Source organism: Triturus cristatus, chromosome 3_1 (assembly GCF_964204655.1).
Source record: "Triturus cristatus chromosome 3_1, aTriCri1.1, whole genome shotgun sequence".
Taxonomy (NCBI): Eukaryota; Metazoa; Chordata; class Amphibia; order Caudata; family Salamandridae; genus Triturus; species Triturus cristatus.
In genome coordinates, this window is record NC_140583.1 from 1155490837 (window position 1) to 1155509828 (window position 18992).

General features: G+C 45.8%; 1 protein-coding gene across 6 annotated transcripts in view; it reads left to right on the forward strand.

The window, feature by feature from the left end:
• Window positions 1-18992, forward strand: part of LOC146861665 (uncharacterized) — a 313510-nt gene that overhangs the window by 141261 nt on the left and 153257 nt on the right. For 4 of the 6 annotated variants that reach the window (XM_085646016.1, XM_085646017.1, XM_085646018.1 and 1 more), the window contains exon 4: window positions 10420-10527. The exons of the other annotated variants lie outside the window; for them this stretch is intronic. In XM_085646016.1, coding sequence (XP_085502142.1) covers window positions 10420-10527 — 108 coding nt within the window. The remainder of the gene's footprint in view (window positions 1-10419; window positions 10528-18992) is intronic. 6 annotated transcript variants of the gene reach the window in all.

Sequence of the window (18992 nt, forward strand, 5' to 3'; positions counted from 1 at the left end):
GCTGGGTCCAAACTGGGGTGGCGTAGTGGGCAAAAGGACGATTGATTTTACCCAGATCTTTTGACTGGGGGAGAATGTCTGCATTGTCAGCATTCCGTCCACCATTTGTTTGCTGTAACATTTATACATTCGAGTCATCTGATAATCCATAATCACATGCATTCTCTGTGTCCAAATACCAACCTAGAAAGCATATCGTAAAATTACTCAAAAAATGTTCTATGAGTATTGCAATGTCTTTCACTGGATGCCGCTGTATGTTATGGTTTGTTTTTGAAAACTTCAGTAAACACATTTAACCCCTTCCCCGCTCATGACGGAACCATTCCGTCATGAGCCACGGTTGCGCTGTGCTCATGACGGAGTGGTTCCGTCATGCTGCGGCCATTGGCCGCCGCTCCGCCCACGCGGCGCTAATTCCCCGCCTGTGCGGGCGATTAGCGCAGTGGGCGGAGACGTGACGGAACCACTCCGTCATAAGCACAGCTCAATCGTGGCTCGTGACGGAGCGGTTCCGTCACGAGCACAGCGCCACCGCGCTGCCCCCAAACCCCCCCCAGCGCCGCGGCGGAATTCCTGCCGCGGCGAAGGGGTTAAATATAAAAAAATGTTCATGCCTCTCGGTGCACTTTATGTTGCTGTCTGATGTTGTGGGCCTAAGAAATCCTGGAGGTTTCTATTTATTTTCGAAAAGTTGGGATAAAATGCTCAGAGAATACAAAATAAACCTGCAGCAAAACAAGAAATGGATAGACAGACTGACTGAAGCTACACAAATATTTAACAGTTCAACATATATCAGCATTTTAAAAATATTACACAATAAATCAAGATAATCCGGATGAATAAATTATAAATACCGGAAAATTGATCTTTAAAGAAATCATATGTGTCTAAGGACTAGATGTCCGAAGCATTTTTGCAGTCACAAATGGCTGATTTACAGAATTGGGCCGTTTGTGACCTATAAAATGCTTTTTGGAATGTACAAAGGGGTTTTGTGATGCGGTATTTGGAAGGGGAGTGTTGATGTAGCCCATTCCTAATACCGAATTGAAATGGTATGTACGAATGATTTGCGGCCGAAATGCAGTCGTAAAACATTTGCAATTTCCTGCTATTTGAAAAATGGTAGTAACCCATTCGTCAATGGGAAAGGATCCCCAAGGTACCATTTCCGCTTTGAGAATGGTTGACAAAATAGGTTTTAAGAGCTTGCAGTGGTCCCACGTACCAATGCCTACTCTAAAAAATTTTTTACAAAAATACACTTCAAAGTCATTTTTTTCTTTTTAAACGCATCCCATTTGCCTTCAAGGAAAACGGGGTGCGTTAAAATAAAAAAAAGATTGCTTTATTTAAAAGCAATTACAGACATGGTAGTCTTCTGACCCCAGCAGACCATCATCCCTGTGATGACAGCAATTAGTAGTGGGTTGCAAATTGTGACCTATCTCATTAATTAAATATGGATGAGGTAAGTCTATAAGTGGAGTATGCAAGTGTCTGGAACGGCAAAACAGATTGATTCTGGGAAGTATGTTTTTCCAAAATTGACAGTGTTCTTTACAATAGGAAAACCAATGTGAGTAATCAATAACTTATTCTCCACATCTAATGCAAGAAAATGCAGGTGTAAATTGCCTTTGAATAAGCCAATGTGGAGTGTAGTAAATCCGAACAATTGCTCAAAAGCTCTGAATATAGACTTTCACTGGCTTAAAAAACAATAAATATTAATAGGTGCTTTGGAAATGATTGCCTGTTTAACATTGTTTTTTAATTCCTTTGACCAAGGTAAAGGTGGTCTATGTTGGCCTTATATGGTGTTATCTCATAGAACACAATAATAATTTGTAATAATATGAAATTCAGAAAAGACTTGCACTTCTGTGTTACCCTCTGTGCAAAACTAACCATTATATTGTTGTCGAAAGCAAGTTTTAAATCACAGACATTTAAACGATTAATCCGTGTTATAGTGTAGTCTTAATGCCTCGAAAGAGAGAAACCGATAAACTTCTGTCAGTCGACTACTCCAAAGGGCCCCTTTTTGATCCAACATGAAGAAGGCTTATACTTATTTATTTTTTTATTTGTTTTAACAAACTTTATTGAGCAATTAGTAAGAAGGCTTATACTTAATGTTAGCTGAAAAAGTGGATTGACCCTGATTGGAAATGAATGGCAATCCTTGCATTTTAGATATTTAAAGCCCAAGCTGTTTTTAAAAAAAAAAAAGTGATAGAGATTAATTTTACCCAGGGATCTAAATGTTACATACGAAGAAAAGAGAATTTTTTATAAAAGAGAATCATTTTCTTGGATTGTTGATATTTAATATTTTGTAAATCTAACTTCCTAATGACTGCCAGTAATCCCATTTAAAATTGGAAAAAATCAACCCACCCTCTAAAATTACGAGGCCTAATTTCTTCTAGGTATGTGGTGGTGTTCAGATTGCTAAATAGAAGATGTAATAATACTCTTTTTTTTAATGATGAAGGAATAGTGCAAGTCAAGGTATGAAAAAGATCAAGATACCCCAGGAGAGTAATCGTTTAGACTAAATAAACTCTCTCTAATAGGGAAATTAGTACATTATGCTACTTGTTTAAAAGTTGTTTAGTTTTCATGAACAAAGACTCAAAGTTAGTAGCCAAAAGGGGGCCGTAGCTACTAGCATCTTAAACACTAAATACTCCACTATGGTTTTAACTGGGAAAACTGCTGCTGTAACATTAGACAGTAAGATTGCATTTTATCAGAACTCATTTTGTAACCTGAACTCTGGTCATATTCTGCAGCCAAGAATTTAATTGTGAGCTGTTGCGATGGAAGTGTACTATGCATGGTATACAGGTGTGTATCCTTGCTCTAAATCTGCATGCATGAGAAACTGGGATTCTGTCTTCGTACTGGCGGGGCTAACCCTTTAAAGTTGTGTGGGCACTGAGGCGTTGACCTGCCCAAGGCAATGTCAGAGCATGCTCTGTGACCTTAAGGGATGCATTAAGTGTGCCCTCTTTTGTTGCTATAGGATTACCTGCTCATGATCTGTGTTGACATTAAGTGGCGGGTGCAACATACTAATTTTTATGAACTAATAGACTTGAACAGGCTTTTTTTCTTTGTTGTGGAGGAGTGCGGACTACCGGCTGCACTCATTCAAATTTCAGTTTCATGTACCATCCAAACCCTTGCACTTGCATTCAGTTTGAGGATTTTCTGACAGAATATCCAAAACAGAATTATTGTGTGGACATAATATTGTGTCAAAAATATCGAGGACCAACATATTGAAAAGGTAAGTGCAATTAGGTAAGTAAAGATTCACTATTCTTAACTCCACATCTGTGTACCTTGAAGATATATAAATCCTCAAGGTATATTTATTTATGGATTTATATATAGTAAAACATTCCTCACCTATAGAAAGTTACTTACATTATGTTTTTGTCCTCTGTATTCTGGTGTACTTTGTACCGCAATATTTCTGTTACCAATATTCTATCTGAATACCTTTGTGTGAATGTCTCATTAGCAGGTGCATGGTGAATGATTGACATACATATGTTAGCACATGTGGCTAGGTTCCATTTGAGATGTGAGTTTGTTTGTTGGGACTAGTGAGATCAATTTTCAAATTCCCTTGTTTTAACATAGCACAAGATGGAGGAAGGCTACAGCTTCCCCAGACCTTTGAAGTGTATTATCTACATTCATGTGGCTGATGGGTGGAGACCCAGACACTGAAATGAGGGAGGATGGCTAGAGAGAGGAATATCCTCCAAAAGTCTGTGAGTACCTTCCTTAGTAAAAGATTTCTGATTAGATTTTCTTGAGCAGTGCCATTTGCTAGATGTAATGGCAGAGTGGGTGAGTCAGCAGATTCTGGGCCTGATTCATAAAGGTATAAGTTTACTATTTTTTTGCTATTCACAAACTGCTCGTTAATAGTACGTTTAACACCGTAGAGCTCCGCAGTCTTGGCCGAGCACTCCACACGTAAAAAGATAGGTGAGGCTTATCCTTTTATGTACAGAATTCTACGCCCCGAGTGTGGAGTCTCTGCAGTAGTAAATTTACTTGTAGTTTGTAAATAGCTTAAAATAGTAAACTTACACTAAAGTGCACGTTTACATTTGTCAATCAGGCCCTCTGTTGTAAAGTGTGAAGATGTTTCTAGGCAGGGCCTGCTCTTTTATCTGTCTCTGATTGCTGCTTCAGGAATGATGATGACAGCCAATTGCAGACTTGCAGTTTAGCTCGGCCCATCTTATGATACTCCAGCTTGGAGCCAGCATCATGACTACCTGCTGTGAGACTGTCACCTTAAACAAATGTGTCTACAAAGCAGGCAAAAAAATTAATTTGAAAGGGAACCATACCAAACCGGATCCAGGAGCATACATTGGATCCCCATACCCCCATTTTAAAAATGAGTATACAGGAGGGATCCACACTGCCCCGCTGTGTTCCATTTTCAAATTCTTCTTGACCAAAGAAGGGAAGGAAGCACTCTGCAAGTACTCAGAGGGCTTCTGCGAGACCTGGGGTGGTGTCTGCATGACAGTCAGGCTCTGGGAAATATGGACTGAGTCAAGTTGTGGAGGGTCATCCAGTCTTCAAGAACAGGGTTCATATGGTGAACTGCTTGAAGAAACTAAAGCCAGACCAACAATATGCCATTCATCTCTCCTGCAGCAGGCCTGAATCAGTGTTGCTGCAGCAGCCTTACCTATACGTTGCACAGAGCTGGTATGGCTTCCAAAGCATAAAACATGCCCCATGGTGCAGGGCCTTAGCTTCCGAAAATGAGCATTTACCGATTAGTCCCGCAGTGGTGATCACTTCAGTGGCCTGAGGGAGGAGTGAGGCAGCTAGCTGTGGTCGGACACCCCCTGAGAAAACACCATAAGGGAGATTCTCACAAGCACACCATCCAGTGCTGCAGCTGACATATTACTGGTGAGCAGGTGACACAAGGCCTAAGCTCGAAAGGCTATGAGTCTAAGACTCGAATGCACAAAGATAATTATACTGGTAGGTGAAGTAAAATCTTTACTACCAAAACATGCAATTAAACCAGTTCCTCCATCTCACGAAGGAAATGGAATCTATTCCAAGTATTTTCTAGTTCCCAAGAAATACACTAAAAGAGCACTGAGGCTGATCCTCGTCCTAAGACAGCCCAACAAAGATCAAGAAGCAAACATTCAGGATGCTGGCCCTGCACCAGATATATCAACAGTTTATGTTGGGAGACTGGATGTGCTCTGTGAATCTACCGGATGGTTACTTTCACATACGAGTGGCACTAAATAAGTTTCTAAGATTCATAGTAAGCAAGGCTCATTATCTGTAGAGAGTTCTACGTCTTGGGCTAAAATCTGTCCAGAGGACATTCTCCAAATGTATGACTTTGGTCTGATGGAATAAGATCTACATTTCTACTCCTCTGTACGATAATGACAGTCTGCTTATCAGGTGAAGATGGACTTCCACAATCAATTTAATACGATGCCTGGTCTTTTGCATCATCCTACAGAAATCAAGGTCTTATCAGTACAGCTTTTAAACTATTTAGGAGCCACTGTAGACATTCAAAAGGGAGAAATGTGTCCTTCAGAGAAACAAGTGTGTATCATTTTGCAGAAATGTAACCGATTGCTGAAGACGCCACATCCAACTACTTAGCAGAATTAATCTCTGCTAAATCTATAGTGTAGGAATATCTCCCAAGCAGTGAAGTAATGAAAGAGTTCACAGTAAAGATGATGGAGGGTAGAGTAATTTATTCCAACGTAAGGAGAGGAAAACCCAGCCAGCTCCCAACAGCTTCTCTAGCCAACTGTCCCTCTCGCCCCTCAAGGTTCCAGTCTGACATCCATATCATTCCATGGTTTCCCTAGGCATGACATTACCATCCATGACTAAGATACCACATATAGCATAATTTATTTTTCTAGTTCCCAGTGCACATCTTTATATGAGGCCATTACAGCATTGCCTAAGATCAGTGGCCCTAGTTGAAAGATGACTGAGAGGACAGGTAAATTCTGACACCGCAAGTCAAACAGTCTTTGATTTGGTAGTGCAAGAAAAGCAGTCTACTAAACGGAATATCTTTCTAGCAGTGTCTACCAAGCTAGATGATTATGAGAGATACTTTCCTCACAGAACGGTGTGCTCATCTACAAGATCTTGTGGTGCAAGGACTATAGTCAGACACCCAACAGCTATACCACATAGAGGTCATGGAGTTGAAGGTAGTCCATCTAGCCTTGAGAGCGTTTCAAGATTTCTAACTTCAAACAGAATCTTTATACAAATGGACAATACAGCCATGATTCACTATTAAAACAACCAAGAGGGCACCAGATCAAGGACTCCTTAGTGTCTCAAGCATTTGGCATGGGCTACTGGTAAGGCACTTAACAATTCAAGGGATTTATTTGCCAGGTCTGCAAAACTGTCAAGCATATTTTCTAAGCAGATTCTTCGTAGATACCTACAAATGGTAATTGAATGATGCAGTCTTGCTGGATATTTTCCAAGACTGGGGTTTCCCGGTTCTAGACTTATTCGCCACAGGAGAAAACCCAAAATGCCAAACCAGGGTTGTTGGGCAGTGGCCTTTTGGTCAGAAAGTTTCTCTGTGCTTTCCCTCTAATTCCATTAATTCCATCCGTACTGTTCAAACTGAAACTTTCGAGTGGCAGAATAATTTTAGTATCACCAGAGTGCCCGGAACAGTGGTGGTATTTAGAGCTACTTCATCTCTCCATGAGACCTCACAAGAAGGTGCTGTGCAAACAGAACCTTCTATCGCAAGACAAAATCAATCACCCAACGCACAGTCATTGAATTCCATATGGACACTTAAAAACCTTCCACCAGAGTATGTGAACATTTGCAAAGAGGCCAAGCATCTTTTCACAAGGGCATCTTATTCATTTAAGCGGAAGAGATTTGTCATTTGGTTGAACAACAATCATAACCCTATAAACTCCCAGGAGAATGTAAGCATCCCTATTTTCTTGATTTGGCCGAATCAAGCCAGTAGTTTGCTTCAATTAAAGTTAATCTTCTGACTATTACAAAGTATTGGAAGGGTCAACACAAAGATCCTTCTTTACAATGCAAGTCATAAAAGACTTTATGGAAGGATTGAAAAAGACTTTTCCACCAGCTAGATGTCCTCCTCCCCATTGGAGTTGAATCTGGGCTTACCCAATGGCTCCACCATTTGAGCCCATACATAAGGCCTCATTGCAGTGCCTTTCATGGAAGTTAGTTTTTTATGGCAATTACCTTGGAGAGAATTGTCAGTGACCTGACATTTTTTTCCTCAATAGAACCATGCACAGTATTTTACAGCAATAGGTTGGTGTTTTTTTGGGGGGGGTTCATTGTTTTGTTTTTTTACCTTCAGTTGCCTGCAATTTTCATATAAACCAGACGGTCACTACCAGTATTTTTTAGTGATACTTTCTCTCCAGCAGAAAGAATGTTTCCTTCCTTAGATGTTAGTAGAGTTCCTAAATTTTATTTAGACTGAACTAAATATATCAATAAGACAAACCAGTTAATTTATTAACTATGGCACTCTCAGAACTGGTATGGCTTTCTCAAAACAAAATATAGCCTCTTCCTAGATCTCCCTTTCTACGAGGCAAGGCATTATCTGCTGACCGGTAAAGGAATGTATCTTTGACTGAAATTCATAAGACATCTGGAAATTAGTATGCACATTTTCCAAGCATTACTGCTTGGATGACAACTCGACTGCCGACACTTTAATATGTCAGACAACACTAAGGAATCCATTTAGCTGAAAAGGCTTTGAGATTACATATCTCTTGTTAAGTTAAGTGTCTGGTTGCTGCTTGTAGTTTTGTATTTGCAACAGCAGATTGGGGAGTCTTCTATGTCTGACCATCATTGAGGATTCTATGCTACAGAAGGAAATGTTGCTGATTTGTAATCTAGATCTGCATCATAGGAATGCTCATTAAAGTAAAAATAAAATCCTCCCTCCTCAATGGTTGTCAGTACTACTATTAGCATTTCCAGCTACTACACATTACTGATTGTCGTTCAAAAAGAACTGGGGCTCTGAGGCTAATTGGCAGTACTGTACATGCTGGGATGGAGAAGCTGCTGGCTTCTCTAAGAAACAGTGGAGATTGTTCTTCACCTTTAGCACTTTTATTCTAACAGACCCAGTTCCCTTCATTTTGCTCTCCCTCGGAGTGTAAATTGCAAGTTCTTTTGGTTAGTGTAGCAAATTTTCTTTAGTTAGGTGCTTGCTATGTGGTCATACTGCTATAAAGATGAACCTTTTTCTACTCAAGAAAAATACAGTAAACACAAACCATGTCCTGCTAATTATGGAGGTATGACCAGCCAATGAACACAGGGGTGTCTACCTCCAACTATAGATTGACTATTATACTGGTATATTATACAGGTGTCACAACGTTTATGACTTCAGTGAGGATTCCTGTGATGCAGAACTCTGATTACACTTAAGTAATATTTCTTTTTAAACAATGACAAATGGGATCTCACACTGTATATGTCAATTTGCTAAACCCTAGCAAGTTGAATGCACAGTCCAATTCTTTTTCCAAAGGCTATATCTCCTGTTTTTTTTACATCCTCTTGCAAAGGTCAAAATCTTTGTCCTACTGACGTGAACATCCATACTGTTCGCCATATTGTAGATATCAAACCCATCAAAAAGCACATAAAAGGATTTCAAGGGCTTCATCTAATACTAGTGTATCATTGGGACATTACAAGACTTCAGTCTGCACTGCCCCTAGTTTAGTCAGAAAAGACTTGACTTTCATCATAGCTTGGTCAAGATCTGCAATGGAACTCCATCAAAATGTATAGACTTCGGGCCTGATTTGGAGTTATTTCAAGTGCATTATATCCAAATGCACTTGTAATAAGGCAATCAGGATATCAGTTCGTTAGATAGAGTATCCGTCTGCCAAACTAAATCAGGCCCATAGAACTGACAATCTTAATTTCAAAAGGCTGGATAACCCTTCCCTTTGCAAAGTCCTCACCTTCTTCAACCCCAACAAGTGGTGCCACAGACCACAGGCCTCTCAGTTGAGGGTGGAAATTGTATTGCCTACACTTTCAGGTTTCTAAAAAAAAAAAAAGCAGTTGGCAACCTAGATGATTTTTCTCCAGCAAGGTCTTGTCTGACAGGCTTGATGGGGAACCTCACGGGTCATTTGTCTCATAGTTCGAGGGATATGCAGTGGCCAGTGCCTCACTTTAGGTTGAGTTTCTGCAGCCAATTCACCTCTCCAGAAGTGTATCAGCTATATAGTTGGGACCAGGCATGAGTAGAAGACAATCAGTATCTTCACCCAGAAGATCCTGTCTCCAACCTCCTTTTTGCCATCCCCTCCTGGAGACTGATATCCTCCCATCTAGTCCATAAGGTGGAGATAAAGCTCAATCCATTGAACATCATGGGGTCAGTCACTTCAGTTTCACTCCTAACACTTGACTTTGACACCAAGGGTGGTGACCCACTACCGCCCCTGTTACATAAAAGGGCTTACTTGAAATCTAACCTTGGTCCAAGCAAACCTTAAACCGGGAAAATAAATTGGCAAGTAGCATGCTCAATGAGCCTATCCTGGCAGGCTACAACCTCTCCTTTTTAGCAGGATCGCCAGGGCTCATTGCTTACCCTACCCTGAATTGGTTACACTGGAGAAGTGCAAAGATTCACAGTACTGGAGTGCAGATGTGCACTGTGGCTCCGTGGCTTGGTCTGTGGGGCCAAATAGCAGAAGAGACCCCCCAGAATCCTGATCCTATTCATTCATATTAAAACACCAACACTACTCTATCTCACACACACTTTCCCCTGCCCTCAACCTCATGTGAGGTGTCAGTGTCTTTTTAACATTCACTACAACTGACCGGGGCTGAGGCATGTCTACAGTGGCCGTTTTGGACCAACAAAGTAACGCCTCTCTTCAAGGGCTTAGTGAAGCCCTCCAGCCTCCACTAGGGACCTCGGTAGTACACTTAGGTGTCCCAGCAGCAGAACCAAAGAGGCAGATAGAGTTGCTCGCAGGCCCAGAAATCTCATCTAGGCCGATCCAGCACCAGGCCTGAAAAACTGAGTGTACCAAGAATCAGCCCCAGATGTCAGCCTTACGTGGCTTCTGCAGTGACATGGCAGGTGCTCCATTCTGAAGAGGAGAATAGGCCTGGTGTATTTGCATAGCTCCAAGTGTCAGTGGTGAAATATGCGGTTGCAAGTGTACTTTGCTTCCCCTCTGAATGGATATCAGCCCTATTTTGGAATAGGGCTGAAAGTGAATACATAAAATGACAGTGTATACATGATGCGTTTGTGTCCGTATTTTCCAGGTGACGTGGATGCAAATGACTTACTCCAGACAAGTGCAAATGAGAAAGAATATCTGAAGACTTCTCAGTACACAGAAGGAAAAGATCAGATTGACTGTCTCAGTGCAGGTGAGATGGAGGGGTGGTGTCGCTGTTACGCTTTATAAATACAATACCATCATACTACCCTCCTTAGCACCAATATCAAAAACATGCTTTCCTAAGAATAAATGGGGCCCAATTCTAAAATAAGCAAATAAATAAATAAAAATAATCAATCATCAAAGCAAGTTTATGCTTACAGTCAGAGTAGATTTATACATTTTTGTGAACAATTCAGAGTGTACATAGGTACAAAAAATTCCCACTAGACCTATATTTCATTTTTGTACGTTCGCTACAGCTCTATGGGGCTATTTGCAGTGACCACATGACAGCATAACAAACTTGCAGTTTCTGAAGCTCATGTTTTTTTAAATTTTTATAGAATTGAGTTTTATACATAGTAGTTAATCAAAAAATCATTATTTGTATTAAAAAAGAGTAAAAAAAACCATAGATTTTTTATATAAAACGTTTTCCTTTTTACATTTCTTTTGTATGCATATCCGATAATTTCATCTGTTGCAAGAAGTCTACATGTACATAATTCTTTGACATGGACAATATTATCTATTTAATTTCCTTACATTTGTGTGACCCCTGTTGATTGATCAAACTCTCATACTGGCCTCTCACACCAACAATCCTACTCTTTCAAGTGTACATCTTGGAAATAGTTGCGACTGTGGCAGCTTTCTTGGAGTTTCTAGGAGCTCTTGCATGATTACAGATTTATGCATGCGTAATGCTTAGCAGAAGTGCATTTGGACATGCTGTTAATTTTTCTCCACATATGTCGAACCCTGTCCCAGAGGCCACTGCATTTGCAGAGGATATTAGACCGCATTCGTGGCCCTTTGCTTCTGATGTTATGGGATCTGTTCTAGCGCACCCAATCTGCAGTTCGACTCTCAAGTTTTGCGAGGCTTAGTAGTCGGTTGTTTCTCAGGGAGGTACCGTGGGAGGCAGAGACTCTAAAGTCCGAGTCAATCATCAGATACAATAACTTATTGTCCAACCAAGAGATTGCCTTAATAAAAATAGAAGTACTTTAATATCACAGCAGAATGAAGTACTTTACATGTTAATGGGGGCTCAGCTATTGTGTTCTACAATCCCTTTTATGGGGCTCAAGCCCAATGACATTTCTCCCACCATCCACAGTGGGTCTAGTATAATTGCTACAGTTCTCACACCAGTATTGCATTCTAGTATCATTGCTACCGTTTCCACACCCATTCTAAGTACTAGCAGAAAATGAAAGCCCGGGTTCAAGAATCAGCACAGGGGCAAGTTCACTGTTTGGTGTATGCAGCCTATCGCCTGGTTTGGTAATTCATAGGTCATTTCAGTTCATATCTTGCGAAGCACTGATACTGGCATTTGTTATTTCGAACAACCCAAATCGATCTTTTTAGCACAAAACAGTCTCCCAGTCTTTCTACATGGCCTCATCTTAATTGTCTGTGGGACTCGGCTCGGCATAGAGGTTGTTGTGGTGCGCCCTTCGCAGTAGCCTGATCATCATTGGTTGGTGGGCCAGTGTTAGACCTGTCAGCCCTAGGTTGGTCTACCCCGTTTTTTGTGCCCTTGTCGCCTCACTTTTGCTGCCATCTTTTTGTTGGCCCTAGGTCTCTGGGCGCCTTACCACTGCTAAACAGTGCTGAGGTGCATGTGCTCTCTCCTAACAACATGGCTGCCACAGGCCCCTGCTACTGCGGAGTGGCCATTGCATACACACACTAGTGGTTAGGAGCAGACTGGGACATTTTGACACAGTATATTTTCTATCCCGCCTTTTTGTCCCATAGACAGCTATGTGGAAGCTCCTGGAACCTTCCAGCCCTGGGAGGGATTATGCTTTGCAGCCTTTGCAGGAGGGTCACCTGACCTGGGGGTATAAGAGGAAAGGAGGGAAACCTGACTAGTCAGTTGGGCCACCACTGGACCTGGGGGAACCTCTACTCTACTGGGACTGACTGAGTCTAGGCCCTGCTGTACCCAAGTTAAATGAGGGACTCTGCCTGCCTGCTGATCTTGCCTGGTGAGGGGGTAACCCAGGGGACCATCTCCAGTGTGCTGCAGGGACCCACCCTGCCTCTGATGCCTACTAACTCGACCCCCTTCTCCCCCTAATAGGCCTACCAGGGGGCCCTGCCATCACCTTTCCCCCTAAGACAAGTGCTGACCTGGTCTGTCTCTGCGGGCCCTACAAGAATTACAGGTAAAGCGCTGTGTCCCTTCCAAGCGCTGTGCCGCCAGAACTGGGCCTCTGCTGAAGAAGCTGTACCTGCCAAGCACCATATCTATCTAGCACCAAACCTGGCGAGCGCTGTGTCACCTCTCAGCGCTACTTCTCTGCCCCATCCCTGAGCTGCTGCTGTACCTCTCAAGCGCTGTACCTTTCCAGCACGGTGCCTTCGAGACGCTGTGCCCCCTAAGCGCTGCAAGCTTCCGAGATCACCGCCGCTGCCCAGAATGACCTGCTGCGGGGCCCCTGCTTGCCGTGGCCCCCAGAGTTCAATCGCCCCGTGAGGTCCCCTCCCCCTGGTGAGCGCTGGGCCAGCGTGCTCGCGGAGTGCCCAGCGGCGCTGTGGAATCGAGCGCGGGCTGGCCAAGATCACCGCCGCTGCCCGGGTACCTGAGGGTGGCGCTGGAACTGTTGGCCGTGCCACCGCCGGAGGCGCTGCGACCACATCCATTGCAGCGGTCCCAGGACTGCCACCAGTACAGACCCGGTGGTCCAGTTCACCGCTGCGGCCCCCGGAGGTTGGAGAGGGCCGCCGCAGCGCTTGAGAAGGCCGAGGAGCGCGCGTTTCGTGGTTCCCGGGGCCCCGGCCGCGTCATAGGCCGCGCCCCCGGAACGCCGCGACCCCATTGGTTGTTGCCCCCGGAGCTGCGGAAGAAGACCGGAGCCTGGCCGGGCTGCGCCGAAGATCGCGTGAGGAAGAGCGGTGCCCGGAACAGCCCCGGCCGGGCCCACCCCCCCGCGGGGCTACCCCGTCGGACTTCCACCAAGGAGCGGTGAGTACGGGGAGGCTGGGGCCTGCTTGGGTGCCCCCTCCCCGGTTGAGAATAAACACTGCTACCGGTCCTCACAGTAGACGGGGCCCCACGGGACAAGTTGCAATACCTGCCTCCCCAATACGCATCGTAAGAACTGCCTCCCCCTAGGGGAGGGGGGGAGTCCAAGAGTCAACAACCGGGTGGTGCCCCCTGAGGAGGGACGCCTTTATTGAGGGTGCGCCAGGAGAGTGCGCTGAAGTTCTTCTTACGCTAGAGTTGCTGAATGAATTAATTGATGCCCTCGCATGAATTTATGCCCGTTGTGAGCCAAAGTGAATGCCAAGTTGCCCTGAGGCTTCCTGCCCTACTCCCCTAAACGAAGTTGCGCACATGTTGGGGCTGGAATAAGTTGCTTGTGGCCAAGAGGTCAATGGTGATAATCACTTGAGGGAATTTCTACCTGGTTTCACCCTGAATTAATTGATTGTTGCCCAGAAATGCACTGATTTATTTACTGTGATGAATTGACTGTTGCCCTGCGGTTATCTGGGACATTTACTTGAATGAACTCATGGTTTTTTGTGATCGTATCTGCATTATTCCTGAAATGAATTGATTCTCCCCAACTTGAAGTAGATAAAGAATCTTGTTTTCATCAAACCACTTGGTGTCGTGTCCTTCATTGTGTGCGCCAGGCTGAATCCGTGAGAGTGAGTGCTGCACAACTGCTTTACACATTGCCTTCGGGTGCCTTCCTACCTCGCGCCAAGCTACCACGTCGAAATTGGTGACCCCAGTTCTAACATTGGTGTTCAGCGGTGGGATTGGGACTTGCGCTTGTACAGCACCCTACAGGGATTCAGTGTGCGCAGCAATTGGACACCGGTTGTGTCGCAAGCCTAACAATTTGCCTTCACTGTCTGCTTGAGTGTATAGGCTCCTGTTTCTGAACCTGTTGCCTACGTCCTAGTAATTGTTTTCTTTCTTCCTTGAATTGTCTGGGGCCTCACCTGTCAGGATGGAGTTCGAGCTGGCCAAACTAGAAATGTATACCGTGGCGCAGCTGAAGGAGTTCTGTCAGGGGATGGGGGTGTCCGTCAGGCGAGGCGCCAAGAGAGAGGAGCTTCAGAAAACCTTGAGGGCATGGGTAGTGGCCCGCCCGGGAGGGAGAGGGGACGAGGGACAGCGGGAGCCGGGCGCTCGAGGGCGAGCGGGCACTCCAGGAGAGTTGGTCCTACTGCAGGTTGACATGAGTGACAATGTTTTGCCAGGAAGACGTTCCAGGGCAGGCAGTAGTGTTTCAGCAGGGAGTGTGTCCGTAGAGGAGTACGAGGACAGGAGGGAGGAGAGGCAATTGAGATTGGAGCTTGCTAGGATGGAGAAGGAGAGAGAGGAGAAGAGGCTAGCCATGGAGGAGAGGAAGCTTGTGCATGAGCTCAGCCTAAAGGAGATAGAGTTGCGGGCATTGCAGCTAGGGGCGCAAGGCAAGAGGAATGGTGGCAGCGTACCTGCTGAGGCTCCACGAGAGCCTAAGTTCTATCTACCAAAGGAGGTGGTGGCCAGTTTTAGTGTCGGGATGACATAGATAAGTGGTTGGCGGCATATGAGGTGTCCTTGGTAGCCCATGGGGTGCCCAAGAGTTTTTTTAATTTTTTTTTATTTTTAAACATACTTTATTGGTTTCCTTAAGATTACAACTTCCGCCATCATCAGTATACAGCATAACATATCAATACCGACAGATTCATCAAAGAAGCTCCAAAATAGTAAGCAGTGAGACAGATAGCTATAAGTTACCAATGAAGGAATCCAACACGCGTCACCTGGAAGCGTCCAAGTTGTTGCAGCATCCATAATCCTGTTATTAGGTTGTCACCAATCTTGCCTCACACCTCTCAACCAACAGTTCCACATTTAGTCCACCTCTGCGGAGATCGAAGAACAACAATATGGGCGTTCAACACCTTGGAGAGTCCATTATCTGCAATGTTTTACATTCGATGTCTCGTTCAATTTGCATTATCCAAACCAACTTTAGAAAATTCCCCCCTCCCACCTCCCAGCCCCTTCCCCCATCACAACTCCACCCCCCCCCCCAGCCCTCCCCCCCCCCCCCCTCTGCCGGGTCAACGTAACTCAAGGTCTATGTATCTAAATACTCATACGGGGCTACCTTCAATCTCCCTCCCCTGACCTGGGGTCTCCCCCACTCTAATGGACATCTCAGCTGTACTGGATACCGTGACCTGGGAGGCCTGTCCCGCTATTTCCTGCATCATTTCCCCCCACGCTAGTAGCACCTCAGGCAGTTTGGCGTCCCTCCTGGTGCTCCGTATGTGCCCCTCCTCGGCTAGGGCCCACTCCTGTAAATCTGACCTCCACTTTTCCAATAGCGGTCCTTGCTGTGTTAACCAGTGGATTGCTATACGCCTCTTGGCTATAACTAGCCCCAGGACCAGAAACCGCCTGCTTATCTTGCGCTTCGGGTCTCGCGGAATCAAGCCCAGTAGACATACACGGGGATCCAATGCAATAGTCCATCCGGTTATCCGGGTCAGTTCCTCACTACGTCTGGATCGATGGGCATGTCCAGACCATATGCAGAAAATCTGCTGGATCATAACGACATCTGGGACATTGGGGGTCTCTGGCGCCATCAATGGCGTGCAACCTTCTAGGGGAGAGGTACGTCATATGTATTATGTTGTACTGGATTTGCTTAAAGCGATTGCTCACTGCCACCTTCCGCACACTTTCGTGTATTCGTACCCAGTCTCGCAGCGTAAGCTCCTGTGGACACACCTGCTGCCATTTTTCTTCTATTTTTAGGGGGCCGGTCTTTTTATCATCCCTTAACGCTCTATAGAGGTGAGTAACACATTTTCGCCCTCCCGCCATGGCAATCATAGTGACCAGAGTCTGGGTGTGCCCCGGGGCCTCCGGAAACGTAGGCCACAGTTGTCGTGCTGTTGCCGCTATTTTTGCATATTGCAGAAACTGCCCTGCCCCCAACTCAAAGGCGGTCACTGCCTCCTGACACGTGATAAATTTACCGTCCGGGTACAGGTCGGCCAATATCAGGCAGCCCCCTGACTTCCACGCCTCCGTTGACATTACTTGTTCAATCCGAGCAAAGGGCGGCAGCTGCCAGAGGTCCGCCTCCGGGGCAAAAGGTCTGTCCTGAATAATTTTGCGAACCACTAGAGTCCAAATTGCAGCCCCTAGCCGCACCAGAGGCGGACCGGGTGCCTCCAGCCCCCCAGCCCGCCACAACAAAGCCCCGAGTTGTCGGACCCCGTACGTACCTGCCTGCAGGGACCTCTCCCAAGAGGGATCTGCATCCAACCAGGATATGGCATGTTGCAATTGCGATGCAAAGGAGTAAAGTTCCAAATCCGGGATCACCAAACCCCAGCTACGTTTCAGGACTCCTAAACTGACCCTGCAGCGCTTCCTGTTCCATAACAGTTGGACCAGGAGTGAATCGAGTTCCCGAAAAACCCGGTGTGGAATTTCAAAAAAGGAACCTTGCATGGTATAGAGGCATGGGGGCAGGACTACCATCTTTACGAGTGCAATCTTTCCCATCAGGGAGAGGTTAAGAGAATTCCAAAAGGTAATACTACCCTGTAACCCACGGATTATCCTCCCCATATTACGCTGATAAAACCCCGCCTCGGATCTATCGAGCCATATCCCTAGGTATCGGATCGTGTCCTCTGCCCAAGGAAGTTCCAGCTCTGGTCGATGGTCCGCCTCCCAGTCAACCTTTGAGTCAATCGTGTAGAGCTGTGACTTCGTTCTGTTAATATAGAGTCCGGAGGCATCAGCGAATTGGGCCAGCGCTGTTAATAATCTCGGCAGTGATTGGGTCGATCGACTCAAGTATATTAACGCGTCGTCGGCATACAGTGACACCACATGCTCCGTATTCCCCACCCGGATGCCCTGTCTCATAAGTATCCTGCGCAAATGACACGCCAAAGGCTACATTGCCAGGGCGAACAGCAATGGGGAAAACGTGCAGCCCTGCCGCGTTCCCCTCGCTATGTTAAATACATCCGACACGTACCGACCCGTACGGACCCGTGCCATCGGCCGAGCATATAATAACATGATCCAATTAACAAACCCCTCCCCCAAACCCATTTTAAGCAGAACCTGCCAGAGGTAATCCAACCTGATTGAATCGAACGCCTGTTCGATATCAAGGAACACCAAAGTGCTCTGTTGGGCCCGTCCTTCCACAGATTGCATAATGTGCGCCAGGCGACGAATATTCCCCAGTGTATTTCTGCCCGGTATAAAGCCGGACTGATCATCATGGATCAGCCGCCGAAGATAAGGGAGGAGCCTAGACGCCAACACCTGACTGATAATTTTAAGATCCACATTCATCATGGAAATGGGCCTATAAGAGCCGGGGATCCCTCCCAGTTTTGGGGATCATCACAATCAATGCTTCCCTCATGGAGTCTGGGAGCATACCACGTGTCTCGGCCTCCATCGTGGTCTCTAGTAATTTGGGGACCAGCAGTCCACCGCACTCTTTATAAAGTTCAGCGGGTATGCCGTCCAAACCCGGGGATTTTGCAGTTTTTAGGTGGGCGATAGCTGCCCGTAGTTCTTCCCCCCCCCCCCTAAGGGGGCCTCCCAGGGCTTCCTGGTCATCTGCGTCTATGCTGGGCAGTTCCAACTCAACCAAATAGGCCTCCACCGCCTCAGGGGCCGAGGGAGACTGCATCTCAGAGTATATTTTACGTAGTTGGGCCACGAATACGCTATTTATTTCATGTTGGGTATACACCATCTGTCCCAGGTCATTTTTAAGTGCCCAAATCGGGCGCGGCTGAGTCTCCGTCCGAATCAGGCGCGCCAGCAGCCGTCCTGCCTTATCCCCTTCCGTGTACCAGCGACGCCTACTCGCAGTTCTAACATATTTGCCTAACGAGTCCCATAGGTCTCCTATCCGCCGCCGCACTTCGTCCCATTCAGCCGACCTCTTATTATTCGTGGGGAGTTCCTTTTCCAACTCCTCCAATCGTACCTCATGCCGCCGCAGTTCACGCTCCAACACTTTTTTGACCCCTACCTCCGTGGACCGACATATCCCCCGAACCACCACTTTCATGGCGTCCCACTCAGTCGCTCTGTTGCTAGCGGAGCCCCAGTTGATCTCCATATAGTCATTCAGCCCGGTCGAAATGGCGTCTTTGTAAACCGGGTCGCCTAAGGCTTCAATATTGAGCCTCCAAAGCAGTACCTTCGATCTTGGTCGGGCCAGCGAGTAAGCCATCAGGAGCGGGGAATGGTCCGACAGACATCGGGCTAGAGATTGAGTCTCCGTTTCCCGATAGATCGCCGTCTGTTGGATGAAGAAGTAGTCCAATCTGCTAAAGGTATTGGCAGCAGGTGTGTGGCACGAGTACACTCTACGACTAGGGTTACGGTGGCCCCACACGTTCAGTAGGCCATAATTAAGAAGC